This window comes from Lynx rufus, unplaced genomic scaffold (assembly GCF_022079265.1).
Source record: "Lynx rufus isolate CCGP_SWC_20201006 ecotype Redwood Valley unplaced genomic scaffold, mLynRuf1.p SCAF_13, whole genome shotgun sequence".
NCBI classification, from domain to species: Eukaryota; Metazoa; Chordata; class Mammalia; order Carnivora; family Felidae; genus Lynx; species Lynx rufus.
Window position 1 is genome coordinate 43,082,715 of NW_025814827.1, and position 21,420 is coordinate 43,104,134.

Consider the following 21,420-nt stretch of genomic DNA (forward strand, 5'->3'; position numbering starts at 1 on the left):
TGGGATTGGATCTGTCTCCTTTATTCCCTCATTTCATTCCCTCTAATGTCTCTCTGTAGCTGCAGAGAAATGACACATATCTACCCTCGGTTATCTTTCTAGGAAGTCCAAGAGACACTTGTTTGGCCCTTTGTAGCCAGGCGGGCTTGTGCAGTTGAAGGGGCTGAGGTGACAGAATGAGACCATGAAGAGGAAGCCTATCAGGACCAGCCCGCCAACGGAGTGAAGACAAGGAGGTGAGTTCTGGGGACTGTGAAGACAGCAGCCTTAAAGCAACAGAAGATGGACAGTGCTGGGGTCAGGCTAGGTGAGATGAGAATGGGGCATTAGTAGCCTTGGAAGCCAGGCCGAGAAATTTGGTTATAAAGCTACAAGAAAAATGAAAGGGAAAAAAAAAAAAAAAAGATCTCTGTGGTTTGGGAACAGAGAAGGGACATTACAAAGACTCAATGTTTTAAAATGTGAAATCCCTTGCCTATCATCATCATGAGGGACCTCAGGCTGCACATTATGTCAAAGGGGTGACAGGCTTTGAGGGTGGGAAATGCCAGTAGTTAGGAGTCTCAACTCTCGATGACATCTCCACTTTTGACATCTTTCAGACTTCACAGTATGATGATTAGATACGCCCTGGGAGCTCCCGATTCCTTCAGAGAAGTGGAAAGATTTGGTCTTAAGACTCTTTAGAGGATGGTCCTGGCCTAGAAAGAGGTATCTATTATGGCTCTTTGCTCTTCTCTTCTGGTGAAGGAAGAAGTCTGTACTAAATTCTGAACAAGGCTGGATTTGCGTTTTCTTTGCATATTACCAAAAAACTTTGCCAGAGCTTGAATAGTTATTGTCTCTGGGGCTGACATGCCCATCACCCAGAGCTTGACTCTACAGTAGGACTGTACTGTAGGGAAGAAGTGACTCAAATGGAACCAAGTTGGAACCAAGAAGAGACCCGATGGACCACTCTGCTCTGGAGAACCTGTCCCATGTGTGATGAGTGGCTGGTAGCACCAGCCTTGGCACATAGAACTATCCCCAGAATGGACCCCAGGGAGCATACCTCTCCTCCAGGGCTCCAGGTTCTCCTCCTACGGAGAAGAAAACTCTGGGTCCCAGCCATTTCCCTCTATCACCTTCTCCTCTGGCTGCCAAGAGAAAACTGAGTGCTAACTACACACCTATTTGGCCAAGCTCATAGTGACTATTTAAGCAGGCACCATACTGACAAGGAAAACCCAGCTGAAAGATATAAAACTATCTGCCCTAATGCTGCATATTGGTTGACTGTCAGAGTCTTGCAGTTTTAATAAAATGAGAATCCTGCACATCATGTGAAAAGCATTAGGAAAATTGATATATTAAGAGTGCTGTACAGTAAGAAAAGTGTTACAGTGATGTAACATTTGCTATACATGTATTTATTTAAAATCAGGACATTAAGGGGCGCCTGGGTGGCGCAGTCGGTTGAGCGTCCGACTTCAGCCAGGTCACGATCTCGCGGTCCGTGAGTTCGAGCCCCGCGTCGGGCTCTGGGCTGATGGCTCAGAGCCTGGAGCCTGTTTCTGATTCTGTGTCTCCCTCTCTCTCTGCCCCTCCCCCGTTCATGCTCTGTCTCTCTCTGTCCCAAAAATAAATAAACGTTGAAAAAAAAATAAAAATAAAATCAGGACATTAAAAGAGTGGTCTCAGGATGGAGAGAACAGGAACACAAAAGTACCCACTAAGGAACAAGATAATTGCCCATACTTTGTGTAGAGTGTTGAACCCTAAAACTTACAAATAAACAATTGGTAGTGAAAAAAAAAACCAATACAACATCAAAAACAAGATCGAAGACTAACCTTGCCTAGTACTTGGCAGAGATGTCCTGTTTCCCATCTTTCTACCTGCTCTATTTCTCCATGGCTTGCATCCCTCTCCCACAGTCCCAGGGAATCAAGACCATGCTGAGTAAAAATTGCAATAAGAGCTTTATCATTCCATCTGTAGCAACTTGTGACATAGATAGGGACAAGGATGGAGGAATGGAGCTTGCATAGGGCCGGAGCTGTTGACTGAGGGCAACAGCTAAGCCAAAAAGCATCTTTTTCTTCTGGCATCTTCTGGAGGACAGGCAGCACCTGGTTGCATGGGTGGGTGCTCATATTTGTGAGCATGGATGCACACACTTATTTGAAAAACGGAGATAATAGTATCCCCTATGCCCATTCATTATTTCTCTGAATAGTCTCAGAGGCAGTACAATTAACTTTCAATTATCAGTATTTGTTTTGGGCCTTTTCTCTTAATTTTGTCAGGTTGGATGGACTCTGCTTCTTGGCTTAATAGCTGAGCTAGGATAGAATTTGGTCTGGTTCCAAGAAAGTGTGTGTGTGTGTGTGTGTGTGTGTGTGTGAGAGAGAGAGAGAGAGAGAGACAGAGACAGAGACAAAGACAGAGACAGAGAAGTGGGGCGGAGAGAGGGGGAGAGAAAGAATCTGTATTCCAGGATCAGTTATAAATTTTAATTGAATTCACAATTTTGCATTTTTCATTCCTCCAGTTAGTATAGATAACCAAGAGTTTGCTATATTGCTGAAATGGTAGATACAGATAATAGAAGGAAATAAACAATAATGAGAATAAGGATGTCTTTCTTTAGAGAGACTCTGGTCTCAAAGCCCTGTGGGATTTACAACTTGGAGCCACTAACTAACCAGCTCATCAGAGAATGACCTGTCAGCATTGCCAATATTTTCTTTAATGAGGTATCACTGTGGTATTGGCACCTGGCGAACTGTTTGTCCATAGTAAGCTGGCAAATAGTGGTCTCCAGACGTGGGCTCCTAGAGCAGTTGATGCCAAGATTCTGTCCACACTTGCAGCTGGAGGCCTTGGGGACTCCGTGCATCACTTCCATGGAGCCATGGATGAAGTTATTGCTCAACCTGCATGACCCATTAACTTCGGAAACTTTTCTCCAGACCACCACGTCATTGCAATACTCTTTGTCGTTACCTGGGCTGTCTCCTCCGTGGAAGCTATAATGTAATCTTCTGAATGTCAATAACGAGGAAGACAGACTATCCTTGGACGTACTGGCACTAGTATTTTTATGTAACAGAGTCAAGTTCATTAATACCTCACTAGTCCGTTTTTCTTGGTCCCTGTTTGCCACATCATAGTACATCTCTTCCCCCGAAAATTCTTCGTTAATTATCTCCATTATGCTTTCTGGAGCTCCTGCAAGAACCAAACCCAGGCCGAGGAGCAGCAGAAAGAAAGAATCCATCTCAGATCTGGGGTACTCTCTTCTGCAGTAAAAATAAAAAAGTAAAAAATGAAAATAAGGAGAATATTAATGAGATAATTCTCTTTTCCTCAGGGAAGTTATTCCCAGGATTGACTCCTGCATGTAAGTTCAGGCTCCTTCTATGGAAGGATGATGGCATGAAAAGATACTCAGCTGTGGAATCTGAAGACCTAGCTCCAAATCCCCGCTTACCCGCTCATACGCAATTTACTGGAACTCCTTTAAGCTCAGTTTCCCCCATGCAGAAAAAACAAAGGGTGGGGGGGGGGGAATGTGAGAATTGTACAAGATAGTATGTTTAAAGTGCCCCAAACCAAGTAGTTATTTCTCTCTCTTTTCTCTTTGTCTATAATCTCTTTGGGAGGGACTGTCATCTACATAGTGGTCACAGTAATCTCACCCAACACATTCCTTACTACTTCTGAGTTTCCTACGGCCTGAAAACATGTTATTTCCCCCATCTCTCATTTCTTTTCCCACCCACTCGCAGTCATAGAATTTCTCTTTACCAGTTCCTCTGGCAAGTTGGTCCTGCAGAGAAAGAATCCAGCTGGTTACAGGGCTGAGAAGTGAAACTCTATTTGTTTCCTGGGAGTTTCTGTTATTGGTCTAGCTGAATGAGGAAGGAGGGGCAAGAAAGGGGTAGGTAGAATTGTATGGGGTAGAAGGAGGAGACAACCGGAACCAAGGATGCTCAGAGAACTTAATAAAGTGGGCATTTGGCAATGCCCAGTGGTGGTATCATTGTTTCTTCTTTGAAGAAATCATCCCTGTTTATATTTTAACCCACAGTGATTTGTTTTCAGCTTTTTTGAAACCCCACAGCATAGATTACATTGCACTTCATTTTATATGTTCTTTTTTTACTTTTCAAGTTAGATGATGTATGTAATTTTCTCCCTCTTTTTAGGGTTGAAAATTCCTTGAGCCTGGAACTTTGTTTCTGCTCCTTTTTATTTGGTACAGAATCAAACACTGAACTGTATATGTGCTAGTTTCTCAACATTTGTTAACAACATAACATGTAGAAAATCCTCTACTTGAGCTCAATACTGGAAAATTCATCATGAGAATCTCAGAAAAAATGCTTATTCAGGGTGATAATTCCTTCTCTTGCTCTAGAAAGAATTTTTTTCCCTCCCACCACTGAGAGATTCATCCCCTTATATCTCCTGCATTATCACTCTAACCTCCGAACCACTGCTCCTGGCCCCTCCGATTCCTTCAATACACTGCTTTTCTAAAAATACCCCTTGCAATGACACTATTTCAAAAACCTTGAAATATTCCTCATTGCCTACTCAAGGCAATCTAATCCCCTGAGGCCATGTAGTCAAGGCTTTCTTGATCTAATCTCAACCAGCTTCTCAAGGTTTATCTCCCATTATTTTGGTACATGAACCAAATCAGCACTATCCACCCTTCTCCAAAATGCACCCTATTCTGTCTCTCCATTTTTGGTCCTTTCTTGAGTGCCTACTCTTTTCCGCCTCTTGAAATCCTTCAAAGCCCAATTCAGATCACATTCTTTCTTTAACACATTTTTCACAATTTATGTCTACCAACTCTATTGTTCACTTCCCTAATCTTCTTATCACTCATTTCCTTTATTATTATTGAAGTATAATTGACATGCAATGTTATATTAGTTTCAGGTGTACAACATATTGATTCGATAATTCTATATAATCATTCCCTTCTTATACCACTCATTTGACATTAACACACATGGACTTGTGGTTTTTATTATATGTAATTTAAAAATGTTCTGTGTGTGAAGTTAGAGCAAAGACTCAGCACTAAGAATATATAAGCCTCAGTAACTGGGTTGATTATTGATAAACGAATAGGAATTAAGTGGATGTGTTTGTGTGTGTGGCTTAAACCAGACTTGCTGCAGATTGAAGGTAGGAGGGAAGAAGGATTTAGATTTTTTTTCTAAATATCCTCTACTGTCAACATCAATAATGAGGTGATAACAGGAAAACAGAAAGATACTGGGGAGAAAAATAAAAAGGAAGAGCAAGGCAGAGATTCTTGACTTAAATCATTTTTCTGAAACATCCATTTCAAGTGGATAGAATTCACAGCTACTTGGGTTTGATTGGGGCTGCTAGGTGCCCATTAAAAAAAAAAAACCCTCCCAAACTACAAATGTCTAAAACATCACAATTCATTTGAATTGGGTTTTGATCCCTATTGAATGAAAATATTCTGAGAATAGATTCCACTGGACAGTCTCAGTTACTAGCACCTTAATGAGAATGCATTTATCTGCAAAATTCTGTTTCTACTTAGAAGGAGGGGACTTACGGGAGGAAGGGAAGGAAAAATAGTGAGAAGGAAAAAAAAAAGGACAATAAATCCTGGGGAGAGGGGCAGGAAAAGGAATCAGAATTCAGAATATAAAAACAGGGTCTTTAAAGACACATTTCAGTGACTTTAAAATTTTGCCCAAGAAATGATGCTGCTACTTAGACTCTAATAAGTCATCTGCCAGGGACCACCTGTTCCTACTCAGCATCTGAGGGCTCTGCTTCCTTGGTGACATCCAAACTTCCACGAAGACGACGGTGACAGTGGGACTCCCATGGAGAAATGGGTAATGAGTAAGCCTTGTCTACTTCCCAGGCTGCAAAGTGTCCTTCATTCACAAGTGTAGATGTCCTCCCTCCCTCAATCAAATCAATCAGTTAGAACTTGACGCTTGCAAAAGACAGAGTTAACAACTAGCACAGGTGTACCTCCTTTTTGGATCTGACCCTGAACTAAGTTCGAATAAATAATGCAATAGTTAAAATCTCTCAACTGAAAAGATGAGAACAGAAAGGGCCCTCTAAAGCTTGTGCATAGCCTGTGCCAGCTCTAGCTCACGGTGTTTCTGGCTCTCACAGGATCGAAATGTCATAACTCAGAATTAGTGACCCCGTAACCTGGCACTCAGCTGCCAATTACCCCTTATTTCTCACTACTCCTCAGTACTAACCCTTTCGTCCAACAAAGAGAAACACAATTGTGGAGTAATAGGCCTGGAAACCTCAAAGACTAGCTGGTCCCCCCCCCCCCCAGGGACCACCTGGACCACCTGGCTGGTCCCCCCCAGGTGAGGGGGCTAATGCTCAGAGAAGAACAGGACTTAATCAAATCCCCAGAATGAGGAACCTCTCCTCTGCATTCTTTGGGCTCACCCTCTAACTCAAAAGACACCCTGCCCATAGCTGGATGTGGGGGAGTTAAACAATAAGTTCCACTGTAAGATCTATAAGGGGAAAAGAGTCAGGAGTTAGGATGCAAATTCTCTATTTCCTCTGCGGATGCAAGCGTCCAGGTACTGAGCTCTGAGAGTCTCAATCTCTCCCTGGGAAATCTGGATTCATTTCTCACCACAGTCTTTAAGGGAAATGGTTTCTGACCCATCAGGCAATCCTTCCACTCTCCCTTTCCCCTTCTTTCAAGGCACAGAGGCAGCTGCTAAATGTAAACAGATGCAGCTTGAATTATATATGCCCTCTTCAGAGGAGACCCTCATCAATGACTCCAAATGCCTCCACACCTAGGATCAAGTCTGGGAGCATTGTGAAACAAAAGGAGGCACTCACTCCGGGTACAAAATTTAAGGGGGTACCCAAAAGCCCAGTAATCAAGATAAATACTATTTTAATGCAACACTTAAAAAATATTAATTTAATGCAAAGTAATCTCTGATGACAAATACCAAAATGTCAAATAATAGGATCTGACCCTGTACTGGCTAACTCACTAATTCATGTCACCTTAAGTCCAACCCTGTCAGATTGGGTCTTGATTTAAAACTCAGATATTTTATTCATCAGAAAATTTCTGCATTAATTTTGATTTTTTTAAATGTTATTTATCCAGGTTACTGGGATTTTGGGCGCCTTTAAACTGTGTACATGAAGTGAGCACCTTGCTCCCTTTACCTGAATCCCAGCTCTGCCTCGGATTCACGCTTGGCTCTCAACACGTGACCCAGAGAAAAGGGACAAGAAATTAAAACACATGAAGAGTTTATGATTCAATTCAGTCGAGTTTTTATTATTATTATTATTATTATTAAACCAGAATGAAATTATTCCAGCTTAGCCGTACCAGCAGGACAGATGAATTACTAGTGGCTACCCAATTCACACAAAGCATTACCCCATGTCCACAGTTGAGGTGTGCTCCAGGGTGAACCAGTTACTGGTACCCCTGAGAGAGGAACCAATATACCAGTACCCCATACAGAAGTTTGCAAGAGAGGAGAGTACCAGTACCCCTCAGACCCAGGCAGTGGTCTCAACTTATTTAACATATCTCTGGAAAGTAACTGGCCCGACGTCATCACAAGTGACAACAATAAACCCCTCCACAGAGGAAATGTGGTACCTGCAGGCAGGGTATCTGGTGCCTCCAATGAGCTGACACACTGTCATTTTGAACTTTGTCAAACTCTGGAAACACAAAGTGGAAGAATGGTTCTGACAAGTCATTTTCTTGGGAGAGGTGCAAACACTGTTGATATTTCGAGGCCTCTCATGGATGAAAACATGCTCCTTTTTGCAGGTATTGTCAGGTCCCCTGATGACTCTTTGTAAGACCATGTGGTTGCAGTACCTTACAAGAGAGTGACTCTGAGGGTAGTCCACATGCAGATGCTCTATGGTGGACTCCTCTCCTTCCTCATTCTGCTCGTTTTCCCAGAACAAAAGCATCAGGTAAATTATCACCATTAGTATCATCACAGGTGAGATTCCCTTCACATCTGCTGTAAGCCCTACAGAGTAAGAAGAGACAGGACATAGCAGAAGGTGATCAGATTCCTCCAGCCCCATCCCCTGACTTTGCTCCCCCACCCTTGGGATGTTTTACTTCCTTCTCTCTGCTAATTAAAATCTCAGGCTCCAGCTGGAGGAACAGTTCCCCAAGCAAGCCCTTTTGATCTATTTCAGCTCTCAGAGTTTGGCATTGAACTGTTCTCTGGTCATTTCCATTGTGTCGTATTTGTTTTGCTTCTGCAAGCTCCTTGAGATCTTCCGTTTCTCCTGAATCCATCAGAGTGCTTAACACAGAGCTGGACATGTAGAAGGATGCTCAAAAGAACCCATGGCTGATTGTTTTCTTCCTACTGCTGAATGACTTCCTTTATCCTAATTGTCTCAACACTAATTCCATCCAGTTCCACATGTTTTCAGCACTATTAATCTCTTCTTCCCAGTTCTTCCAATCTCTCCTACCAAGCTAACTCCTCTCACCTTGTGTTTTTGCTGTAGTTCTCACAGGTAACATGTCCTTGTGACCATAGATCTGAGAAAGTCCTTTGTGTCTAGCTGTTCCTTGGCAATAACTGATAGGGAGCCAGGTGAGTGTGGGGAGGGCCAAAGTGAAAAGAGCAGAAAGGGAGGAGCCTGTGAAGAGTGTGTGTGCTTGGGTGTCATTGGGACGGACGAGAAGTTAGCTTCAGAGGGAGAGTTACATAAGGCAGGTCCTGAATGTGTCCTCATTAAACAAACGTGGATTTTCCAAAGCATTTATTAAAGTCCTGCTGTGTGTCAGACACACTATCATCTATTTCCCAGATTTGCAGTCAGTCTTTCCTGCAAACCTAGGAAGTAGCTATTATCCCCATTTCATTCAAGAAGAAATGTTGCAGATAGATTACTGTGGAGATAGAAGAGGGCAAGAGGAACAAGAGTCTCACCCTCTTGACACTTAACACTTGAACATCGAGTCCTAGCAAGCCTCATTCCCACGTGGTGTGCAGGACAGAAACAACTCCCTGACATTAACATTAGCCTTGATCAAGCCCTGGGTTCCTGGGGAAGTATGGCAATGGTTCCCAGACCCATTGTTGAACGCTGGAATCACCTGGGCATTTTTAAAGGCCACCTTGAGACATTTGGCTTTAACTGGTGTTGGCTGTGACCTGAGTCTGAGATATTTAAAGCCCCCCCAATGATTCTAATGTGGAACAAAATTTGGGAACCACTGGCCTATGGTATTCTTGGGAAACTGACATAGGGAACCAGTGGACAAGGGTTTGATTTAAAAGACCGCGGTATAAGACACTGAGAAAATAAGAGCTTTTTTGTTGCTATCATCTCCTCGTCATTTGATATAGAAATGGGAAAATGGACTTAATTTTACTACTTCTTGCCCCGAAGTGATTTCTTTTTTGGAGAGACAGCTACATAGTCTCCTCTTTCTAACTGGTAAGAAGAAAGTGATTTTGGGGATGGAAAATGGTCTGCAATACTGGAAAAGTCTTCAAAGTCTTTCTATGCATCAACAACCAAAGCGAAATCCCAGACCATGGAAATGAATGACTAAGGGGTTATTATTTACTTTCCCAAATTTTGTAGAATGGGCGTTCTTTTGGAACTCAAACTGTCCTTTTTGGGATATGTGTTGCACAGTGCCACAAAGATGTAAATGTAAATAATTAATTACCTCTAGTGACTAAATTTTGCTTTGCACACTATCTGCAGAAACATTTTCATCTTATAAAGAGAAATATATATACACATTATAACATGTTCATTATTTCCTGCCAGGACTTCCAAGTACCTGAACTATAGATGCTATATTAAGTTTACAGAAGGGGGAGGCAACATTTGTTACAAAATTTATCCTCACCTGAGGCAGCTAGACCTGTCTGTACATTTCAGAGTATTACTCTGCAGAAATTGAACAGAGACTGGGTTCACATGTTAAATAATGCTGGCAGTCCGGGAGAAAACACTCGTAATGCCTAAAACCAACAAGAGTTAACATCTAGATGTAAAGGACTCCCTCGTGTCAGCAATAAAAAGACAGGAAACTTACAAGGAGAAAAAAATGCCAAAAATTATGAAAAGCCAATTTGAGAAGAGAAAGTCAACATGGGTGATGAACAATGCTCAACCTCACTTGTAATCAAATAAACAGAAATTCAGATAACCAAGAGATAACAGTTTATAACCATCAAGTTTTCAAAAATTAGAAAATCTTATATTTTGGGCTGCCGGCTGGCTAAGTCAATGAAGGATGTGACTCTTGGCTTCAGGGTTGTGAGTTACAGCCCTAGGTTGGGTGTAGAGATTACTTTAAAAAAAATGAAATATTCAGGGCGCCTGGGTGGTTCAGTTGGTTATGCAACCAACTCTTGATTTCATCTCAGGTCATGATCTCAGGGTCGAGAGATCGAGCCCCAGGTTGGGCTCCATGCACTGAGCATGGAGCCTGCTTAAGTTTCTCTCTCTCTCCCTCTCTCTCTGCCCCCTACCCCACATAGACTCTGTGTCTCTAAAAAATAAAATAAATTAAAAAAAATATATATGTATATATATATATATATATTTTTTTTTTAAGAAAATCTTTTATCAAGTGCTGGCAAAAATATTAGTGGGCATGAAAATTGGTGTGGTGATACTGGAAAGTAACCTGGAAGTGTTTAGTGAAATTAAGAATGGGTATACCTGGGGCACCTGGGTGGCTCAGTCAGTTGAATGACTGACTCATGATCCCAGGCTGGTAGGATTGAGCCCCATAACAGGCTCTGTGATGAGCATGGAGCCTGCTTGATTGAGATTCTCTCTCTCTCCCTCTGACCCTCTCTCCCACTCATGCTCTTTCAAATTAATTAATTAATTAATTAGTTAATTTAGAATGAATGTGTATATGCTGAGCCCTTGTGACCCCATCCTGGGCACAGACTCCACCAGAATTTTTCCAGGTGGAGCACATGTATGGTTGCTCATGGCATGACTGGTAGCAGAGCAGGCCTGGAGGCAACTTATGTGTCCCTCTTGAGGGGAATGGATGAGTGAAGATGTGTTGAATACATAAAATAAAATAGTATAAAGCAGTTTCAAAAAATAGATTTAGAAATAGCAACATGGATAGAACTGGAAAACACAGTGCCATGTGAAAAATGGTAAGAACCAGAATGAAAGTTCTATTTATTAAAATTTAAAACATACATGCTCCAAAATAATACAATGTATTTTCCAAGGGTATACAATACATAGGATGGAAGAATATGGATTAAATACTCTAGCACACGTGTCCATGAGGGTAGGAGAAATAGAAGCAGTCACAAGGAATAAAAAGAGAAATAATAAAATTGAATAAAACAAAGGAAAGGCCTAGCATAGGCTACAAACAGAATATGATAAACTCAATTTTGTGCGCCTGAAGAGGCAAGGGAGGAAGGAAAAAAGAAAGGATGGAGGGAGGGTGGAGGAGGAGAAGGGGGAGGAGGAGGAGCTAGAGGAAGAAGAGAAAAGGGAGGAGTTGAAGGAGGGAGAGGGGGAGGAGGAGGGGAGGAAGAAGGAGGGGGAAGAGGGAAAGAAGGAGAGGGAGGAGGGGGAGGAGGGAGAGAGGAGGGAGGGGAGGAAGGAAGAGGGGGAGGGGAAAAGAGGGAGGGGGAAAAGGAGGAGGGGGAGGAGGTAGAGAGGAAGAGGAAGAGGGAGAGAAGGAGAGGGAGGGGAGGAAAGAGGAGGGGGAGGAGGTGGAGGGAGAGAAGGGTAAGGAGTGGGTAGGGGGAAGAGGAAGAAGAAAAGGAAGGAAAGGGAGGGAAAACTGGATCTATTTTTGGACTACTGAATTTTTCCTAAGACTCCTTCCCACACCCCAACCCCCCCTTTGCTGAGCTTTGGGGCAAAACCCAGGGACTACAGGAGGCACATAGCTGCTGGAAACTAAAATTAGTGTCAGGATGTAACACATCATTTGCAATTCCCTAATCACTCATTTCATCAAATGAATAAGCTGCCCTTCAGGACAGCTGGGGAACTACCCAGCTCCAGTATCCCATGATACCAGGCAAGAGTCTCAAAGTGACAGCAGAGGAAGTGAGCACTTACTCTGGGTGCCTTCAGCTGCTGTGTACGAAGTTCCACTGTGCTGAGGCCACCGCATGAAGAGGACACTTGGATAGAGAGAAGTGCTCAAAGAGCTCCCCCGGTTTTGGCTCTCCCACAGGAGACTGTGGAGGTCATTAGTGTCCTGTGGATGTGGTTGGCTACTCTTGCAAGGCGTCTGCAATTGCCCAATGCCATGCTCAACTTAAGGCTATATAGCAGGTTGTAGTTTCTAAAAATGGCCACAAAATGTTTTCCATTCCACATTCTCTTCCAGAATCTTGAAACTCCTCTATTAAAAGGTAGAGTCCACAGTCTTTCCTGAGAACTTGGGTGGGCCTTTGTGCCTGCTCCCACTAATTTAGACTGGTGCAATTGATCCCATCTCTTCTGATGACTTCTGAGACTAGGTCTGCTTGGCCATGGTTCTCTTGGGGCAATCACTCTGGGTGCCTTCAGCCACCAAGTATGAAGTCTGGTAACATTGAGGCCACTGCAAGGAGATGCCACATGGATAGAAAGAGATGCTCAGATTGCCCCACCTGTTCCAGTTCCCTGATGCTCAGGTCTTCTCAGCCCAGATGCCAGATGGCTGAGTGAAAAAGCCTGTGGGATCATCCAGCTCCAGCCGCCATGTGAGTAAAAACAGGCACGACCTCAAGTAAGAACTGCCTAGCTGAGCTTGGTCAGCCTCCAGATTGAGGGTCAACATAATTCTTATTGTTGTCAGTCACCATTTTAAGGTGATTGTAAAACAGCAAGTAGATCAACAGAATAGAGGGCTCATCACTTTGCTGAATCTCCCAAAGCAAATCTAATTCCACAAGTTTATAGCAAGTTGTAGATACCACTGAAGTGTTCTTGGGGGTAGAGTATAGGTTATCATACCAACAATAATAAAAACTAGTTTCTAAATCTCCATCTGCTGTAAAAACCCCAAAAGTTCCTTTTTGACTCCCCATCTCTCTCCATTCCTGTCCTGAGAGCCTCCCTTGCTTGATGGGATAGCTCATGAGGTCTCCTGGATTCCACCTTCCCCTCCCTGCCCCCCACCTTCCCATCAATCTACTTATGACCAAATAAAGACCCTTTTCTGAGCATCCAGTCACTTTAAAAGATCAGTGAAGTATAGTAAATAAATATCTTGCTACCTAGCCAATATGAATCTTATTCTACAAACATGGGAAAGAAAATTACATTTCTTAATTGCTTCTATATCAAGTTGAATCTAAGTCTTCTGTCCTACTAAGCTGGGGAGAAATTCAACTTACGCCATTATTAAGTTTCTTTTTCCTCCCTAGGTAGGGGCCCAGGAGAATCTGGAAGGCAAACAATTCTTGCTCCTTCTCACTATGGGACCTGTACTAGCCAACAGCACCAACCAAGGGAAAACCCTCTTCTTAATTTCCCTTATATAAACTCTCTATGTATAGAAACTTTACAAGAATACTTTCAATAACCCAATTTATTACAATTAGCATATTTATTGTTAGAATACATCTTTTAATCCTAAATGCTTTTAATAGGAAGGGCCCTCGCCTTATTCCAATCTTTCTTAATATCCTTTATTATTTTTGTTGGCTTCTATATACATTCCTAGGCTATACATACATCCTAATACGCAACTGGTTTTGAAAAAATATTTAAAAAAAAACCAAACCAGTGGTGCCTAGGTGCTCAGTCAGTTAAGCATCTGACTCTTAATTTCCACTCAGATCATATCATATTCATGAGAGCAAGTCCTGCATCTGGCTCCGTACTGAGCATGAAGCCTGCTTAAGATTCTCTTTCTCCCTCTCCTGATCACACTCACTCTCTTGTCTAAAAAATTTTTTTTTTAATTTTTTTAAAAAGAAAAAAAAAGGTGTCATTATCTAACGGTTCGTGGTTTCAAGCCCCACATCAGGCCTTTTGCTGACAGCTCAGAGCCTGGAGCCTGCTTCAGATTCTGCCTCTCGCTCTCTCTGCTCCTTCCCCGCTTGTGCTCGCTCTCTCTCTCTCTCTCTCTCTCTCTCTCTCTTTCTCTCTCGCCTCTCAAAAATAAGCATGAAAAAAAACTACAAAAAAATCTAAAGAGATTATCATTATACATTTCCCAAATGGCGGCTAATGACAGAAAACACAAAGTAACAGCAGTATGAACAAGATGGAAGTTTATTTCTCATGTAAAAGAAAGCCAGGGGTAGTTAGTGCAGGATTGGTGAGGTGCTCCAAGGTGCTGGACTTCTATCCCAGGATGTGGCTCCTACGTCACTGTTCAGATGGCCACTTTAGCCCTAGCTAGCATCTCCAGCCAGCAGGGAGAAAGGCATAAAAGGGGAATGGCAGTGCCTTCTAAGGGTACATCCCAAAGTGTCACACACCATCTCCACTTGAATCTCATTGACAATGACTTGGTCACACGGTCATATTCAACTGCAAAGGATAGCGGCAAACGCTGGATTTATTCTGGGCTGTCATGTGTCCAGCTAAAATTCTGGTTGCTATTACTAAAAAGAAAGGGGGAATAAACACTGGAGGAAAAGCAAGCGCTTTTCCCACTTGCCTTCAGGTAAACACTGTTCTGGAAAATGGTAATAAGTGTGCTTCAAGAAAAGTGTCCTGATCAAAAGCTTCAGAAACATTGTTATCATATTCCTTCCCTTGAAGAGTCACGAAATTCACAAAGCATGAGATTCTGAGAGGCTTGACTAATTTCCTTTGATTTGGAACTTGACGAATTGATTTGAGCATGGAGCTTCATTTGAGTGGCACCACTGTTAGCATCCAAAGGAACAGGGTTCTATGGAATAGCAGTTTGGGAACTGCTGCAAGGGACTAGGAGCCATAGATGGCACCAGAGTGCAAACCAAGGAAACTATAAACAAAGGGAATGTAACTTAAATAGTCCCATTTTTTTTTTTTGTTTGGGGGGTTGTCCTTCAATATTCATATAAAAATAATCCAAACCCCATCACTCACTACTACTAGAATTTTAGTGCCCTTCCCAAAGGCACTTTAGAAGCTTGTTGAGGAGTGCTTTTTAAATTTATAAGTCCTGCATTAACTTCTTTAATGCCCACCAAACACAAGTATATAGGGCTGAGAAAAAAATCTTAACACTAACTCACATGCATTACTTCCAGCAGCCATCAGCAGCCCTTCACTAGAACTCCTTTTGAATGTCCCTTTCCTTGGTCATTCTGATATGGGGTTTGCTTATTCCCCTTATCATCCTCTGCTTTATATCTCCTCTTCCCCAAGGCCTGGGGCCCCTCTGTCCTTGTAGTGGTGACCACAGAGTTCCCATAGAGGAGCGTGCAGGAGACAGTAATCATGCCACAAAAGGGCGCTAGGGGCACTCTTCTTGAAGATGGATTTTCTGAGTGCTTTACCTAAAGCTGAGGAAACATGAACTGCCCATAGGAAAGAATGGGAGTGGAGGTTGCAGAGTTATTAGGAGAGGGTTAATGACCTCACCACCAACCCTTAACCACTCCTTAGTCTGCCCCTGCCTGGCGCATCTGGGTGGCTCAGTTGGTTAAGCATCCAACTTCAGCTCAGGTAATGATCTCACGGTTCAGTTCGTGAATTCAAACCCCACATTGGGCTCTCTGCTGTCAGCACTTAGCCCACTTCAGATCCTGTCTCCGTCTCCCTCTGCTCCTCCTCTGCTCACATGCATGTGCTCTCTCTCTCTCAAAAATAAATAAACATGTAAAAATAAATAAGGAAAGAAAAGAAAGAAAGAAAGAAAGAAAGAAAGAAAGAAAGAAAGAAAGAAAGAAAGAAAGAAAGAAAGAAAGAAAATATATGGTGGCTCAGTTGGTTAAGTGTCAGACTCTGGATTTTGGCTCAGGTCATGATCTCACTGTCAGTGAGACTGTGCCCTGCACTGGGCTCTGGGCCAACAGTGTGGGGGTTGCTTGGGATTCTCTCTCTCTCTCTTCTCTCTCTGCCTCTCCCCATGCTGGCATTCTTTCTCTCTCTCTCAAAATAAATAAACATTAAGAAAAAAATTATAAATATATATAGTGAATGGAGGTGGTTTCTAAGTGAAAGCATCCCTTTCTTGGCTACTAACTAAAACTACAGAAACCTGGGCCTTACCCTGGACCTACTGAATCCAAGTCTCTGGAGGTAAGGCCCTGGAATCTGCATTTGTAATCAGTAGGCCATCTCTGGTGATTATAATGCACACTGAAATTTAAGGGTCACCACAATAGATGAGCCCCAAATTGGTAAGCAGCATAATACTTTCTAAAGACTTGCAATTCCAGGATAGAACTGACTTTTACATTACAATACAGAGTACCTGACACCTCAGTCTGAAAGCACCACATCTGGATTCCTGCCCTGCTGCAGAACTTCCATCCCACAAAGCCTGTGCAAGTGCCTCACGTCACATGACTCAAGCAGCTTCTCAGAGGGCCCCCTCTTTGGACACTGGGAGGGCCTGCCCCCAAATGCACCACACCCTTGGAAGAGGAAGGATTGGTCTGTATTCCTTAGCTGTGGTCCTCAGTTACCTGTGTTCTTTCAGCAAATCTGGAGATCATTTCACAGGGATCATACACATGAGCTAGGATGATCTGGGTTCCACCAGGGAGAGAGTTTCCAGGGCCAGGCATAAGTGTGGGAGAAGTGACAGTGTGCCTGTGGCCTGGAAGCAGGGCTGGCAGGTGGGGGGTGGGGAGCACTGGCAGTGAGAAGCTGGGAATGGCTTGGATTCAGTAAGGTCACTTAGGGCACAGGGTGCACTCCTCCCCACCCCCCCCCCCCACGTCATTCTCTAATCTTCTTTGTGCCCATTTTTCTATCACCCAGATGCCACCTTTTAGCACCTCCCTAAAGACTGAAAGGTTGGAAGCACTTCTAAATTGGGATCTGATTTCATTCCCCCTATTCATTTTCACCAAAGAACCCTCCCAAACCATTTTCACCTCCTATCCTGGTGTGGAGAACAGTCAGATGATGGTTTCTTTCCAACCTTGGAAGTGGGCCTTGCTGGTGAGGAAATTTGTGCTGGTTCCCACAAACTTTCACGCAACCAAAGTAAAGCCCTGGTGTCAGGAAATATCTCTAAGTGCAGGGCAAAGGGCATGGGGCCTTACCAACTCCTCCAGGAAGCCTTCTTTCAATTAACCACCTCCATCTCCTCCTTGCATCTCCATAAGAAGCCTGTCTCCACACTCCCTGTACATAATTTGGCTTAGTGATTGCTGTGTGGAGCAGCGAAGGGTTTATTTGGCCTTCTTTCCCACATGTGGGCTTCTGGAGAGCCAGGAAAAGGAACCTGTTTGCTCTAGCACACTGCCTGGTACTTCACAAGAGATCAAAAGTTGTTTGCAGAGTGGATGTGTGAAAGGAAATTCGTAAAATGGAGTCAGACACGCTAAGGGGCCATAAAATGGAGCCGGGAGCCTTTGGGGAAGTGAGTCTGAAGCACGTCCTCACACCGATGAAACCCAAACCTCAGCACTGTACAAACAACGTCCTGGAAGACATCCATACGCTTTGGCCAGAAGGCCGGAAAAACTCTTTTGCAACCTTTGCATGTGACTCTCCAGTAGCATTCTAACAGCTCAGCACTTTTGCAGCTAGCACCAATCACATCTCATTGAAAACAACTCATGTAAATTCTCTTTCCTCTTGAAATACCCTGACCTCCATTGTCTCTTCGGGGCACACTTTTCTTCCACTCTGCGCCTTCCAGGTGGCAATCCCCAAGACCCCAAATCAGCGCCTACATTTATTCTGCAGTTGCTGCTTTGTCTTTTGTTGGCCAACAGATGAAAAAGTAAAAGACTTCAGGTCTTGTTCTCCCTCTGCCATGAACTAGCTAGGCGATCCTGGGCAAGTTGTGTTCCTTCGCAAGTCTGAGTCTATATTTCCAAAACGGACTTGGTAACAAAGGAAGAATTTGACTCTGAGTTTCCTTTCTGCTATCACAAACTAAGTTTCTGAGCTAAACTGAAATGACACAATTCCTATTCTCTTAAGGAGACAAATTTCTGGCAACCAATTCTATTCCCCTCCCCCCACACACAGGGCGGGTAGAGATGTGGTCTCCGCCCCCTGGCCTGGAGTCAAGGTAAGCAGTGGGGAAACGGAGATGGAGCCTGGCTACCAGGCCCGGAAGTGGGGAGGTGGGGCTCTGATTCAGGAATGTGGTAGAGGTGGAGGAGCCCTATGAAATGGCTTAGGAAATTGACATTTTGGTCAAAAGAACACACACTAAATCAAGAACACTAAGTATTGGCCAAAAAAAAGTGGGGAGGAATGAAGCACCACTATTCTGGTGGGGTCATCAGCTACCTTTGGCAACTGGAGAGCTGTTCCCTAAACACACTGTTAACTAGTGGATTCATGCAATACCTTTCTAAGTCTCTGGCCAGCTGCCAACCTGCCCTCCCACCACCTCACCTGTCTCTTTGTCCAGGTGAGACCATCAGCGAGAGCTTGCATGTGTCCAAGAACAAGCAGCTCCTGACTTGGGCAGGACATGTTCAGACTCAGATCAGAGGCTATCAATGTCAGCCTTACACTTAAAAGCCTCAAGCTGTGAACATGGGAGATCCTGTTCTCCCTTGGGGGCAAAGTAAGCCTTTTTTTTTTTTTTCTTGGTAACTTTATGTGTGTCCCTGAAATGACTGCCAGCAGGCCATAACCCAAGGGAGGCCAGGTTGAGGGAAGCTGCATAAACATGTCTTTCTAACAGCTACTTGGTAGGCCCCCTGTCCCTTAGATTTCTACTTCTGAAAATGCTTTGATCTTAGCATATCTGGCTTCTCATGTGTGTCCCTGGACTGAGCCCCAGCAGCTTCCTCTGCACCCTCATTGAGGAAGGACCATTAACCCAGCCTTCCCCACAGCACCTCTGAGGACATTCAGATCCTTCATACCACTCCTGTCTCTGCCCTCCTCTCCGGGCCAGTTCCAGCTCCCCTGAAAATCAGTAAGATGCCCTTAAAGAATATGAATGATTGTCCCCTGAGCCCAAATAATCAGCAAGGCCCCAAAGAATCCAGATTCATTAAACAAGCAAACAAACCATCTCCCCTTTCAGAAGCACCCAGCCAGGGCAGAATGAGCAGCGGCCTGGGAGTCCTGAAAGCTGGATTCCTGTCTTGACACTGGCTCTGCCACTAACTAGCTCTGTGGCCCTGAGCTTAATTCTGTGGTTCTCACCAACATTCTTTAAGAGTGGTTGGGAGGGGTGCCTGGGTGGCTCAGTTGGTTAGGCGGCCGACTTAGGCTCAGGTCACGATCTCGCGGTCCGTGAGTTTGAGCCCCCCGTTGGGCTCTGTGCTGACAGCTCAGAGCCTGGAGCCTGTTTCGGATTCTGTGTCTCCCTCTCTCTGACCCTCCCCCGTTCATGCTCTGTCTCTCTCTGTCTCAAAAATAAACATTAAAAAATTTTTAAAAAAAAGAAAAAATAAATAAAATAAAAGTGGTTGGGAACTGGCAGAGTTGGTGGAATGCACGAGGTGAAAACAAGCAGGAGGTGAAAACAACTAATAATTTTAGAGTTGGCAAAAGACATCCAGCCATAACATTTCCTGATGCAGGGCTCTAGGCCTATTAGACACAGAAATGGAGCTCCCAGTGGCTTTTTGTCAACCTTACTACCACAGTAATTTTTTAATTAGAAAAAAATTTTTTTTCAACGTTTATTTATCCTTGAGAAAGCAAGAGAGAGAGAGACAGAACACAAACAGGGAAAGGACAGAGAGGGAGACACAGAATCTGGAGCAGGCTCCAGGCTCTAGCTGTGACCACAGAGGCCAAAGCAGGGCTCGAAGTCACAAACTGTGAGATTATGACCTGAGACGAAGTTGGACATTTAACCGACTGACCCACCCAGGTACTTCCCCCTCCCCCACCAAGTAATCTTTTTAAAACACAAATCTAGTTCTGGGGTGCCTGGGTTGCTCAGTTGATTAAGCATCCAACTCTTGATTTCAGCTCAGGTCATGATCCCAGTTTGTGGGATGAAGCCCCACATTGGGCTCTGTGCTGACAGTGTGGAGCCTGCTTGGGATTCTCTCTCCCTCTCTCTCTGCCCCTCCCCACTTGTGTGAGCATGTGCATGCTCTCTCTCTCTCTCAAAATTAATAAAACACAAATCTAGGGCAGTGCCTGTGCTGTTCACTCCTATCCCCACCAAAAAGAACCTTTCAACACTTCTTCAAAATATTGACAGGGCCATATCATGGCCTAAAAGGGGGGCTGCCACAGAATATTTTCCAGGCATGCCTCAATGATGACCCATCCCTCACACTGCAAGAGTGCTCTCTCTATTCAAGTCCCCAGAACCTCCATGCTCCTATCTCCCCTGATGCTACAGGATCTGGCATTCTTTAAAAGCCTGTATAACTTTGTGATTTAAAGCAATTCTTGCAACTTATTAACCAAATATTTATTGAGTATCTATTAGGTGCTAAAAACTGTTCTAGCCTCTGAGACTTCAGCAGAAAGAAAGAAAGAAAGAAAGAAAGAAAGAAAGAAAGAAAGAGAAAAAGAAAAAGAAAAAGAAAAAAGAAAACAAAAAACAAAAAAAAAAAACCAAACCTGTTCTCCTGGAGCTTGCAGTCCAGTGGTGGGGGGTGGGAGGAGAATTAAGAAAAGCAACAGCAGCAGCAGCCAAAGTCATGTGGCATGTGCAAAGGGGGTGTGCAAAATTAGAGAACGGGGGACAGAGAGCAAAGGGGGTGGATGCTATTTCATGTGGGTGGTCAGAGAAGTCCTCTCTGATAGGTAACATCTGAATAGGGATCTTAAAAGCAGGGAGGAACTGAGCTACACAGGCAGGAGGAAGATAAGATTCAAGACAGAGAGAAGGGCATGTGCAAAGGCACTGAGGCAGGAATTTCTGAGGTGCTCAGAAGGCTAATGTAGTTGGAATATAGCCACCAAAGGGAGTGAGCTGTAGGAGATGAGGTCAGTGAAGTGAAGGGAGTTCGAGAAGCAGCAAAGTCATGTAGAGATTTTTTTAAGTCATGGCAAGGAGCTTTGACTTAATGCTGAATGAAATGGAGATGCACAGAGGGTTTTAAGCAAAGCAATGACCAGCTCTGACCTAGGTTTCAACAAGAGTATTCTGTCTGCTCTGTTGAGAATGGACTGAAGGGGCACAAGGACCAACCAGAGAGACCTGCGAAGGGGCCACTGCAACAGCACAGGCAGAAATGGTGGCAGCTTATGCGACAGTGGTGGTGGTGGAGGTGGTGAGGAGTGTTTGGATTCTGGAAATGTTCTAACTGTGCAGCCAACATCATTTGTTAAAGGATTGAATGTGAGAATGCTAAA

At 43.8% G+C, this 21,420-nt stretch overlaps 2 protein-coding genes across 2 annotated transcripts in view; both read right to left on the reverse strand.

The window, feature by feature from the left end:
- Positions 1-2,665: 2,665 nt before the first annotated feature.
- Positions 2,666-21,420, reverse strand: part of RNASE11 (ribonuclease A family member 11 (inactive)) — a 26,629-nt gene continuing 7,874 nt past the window's right edge. The window contains exon 2 of the mRNA XM_047074706.1: positions 2,666-3,287. Within this exon, the coding sequence (XP_046930662.1) occupies positions 2,666-3,287 (622 nt within the window). The remainder of the gene's footprint in view (positions 3,288-21,420) is intronic.
- Positions 7,591-8,121, reverse strand: RNASE12 (ribonuclease A family member 12 (inactive)). The gene has a single exon (XM_047074707.1). The coding sequence runs from the start codon at positions 8,119-8,121 to the stop codon at positions 7,591-7,593; it is 531 nt and encodes a 176-aa protein (XP_046930663.1).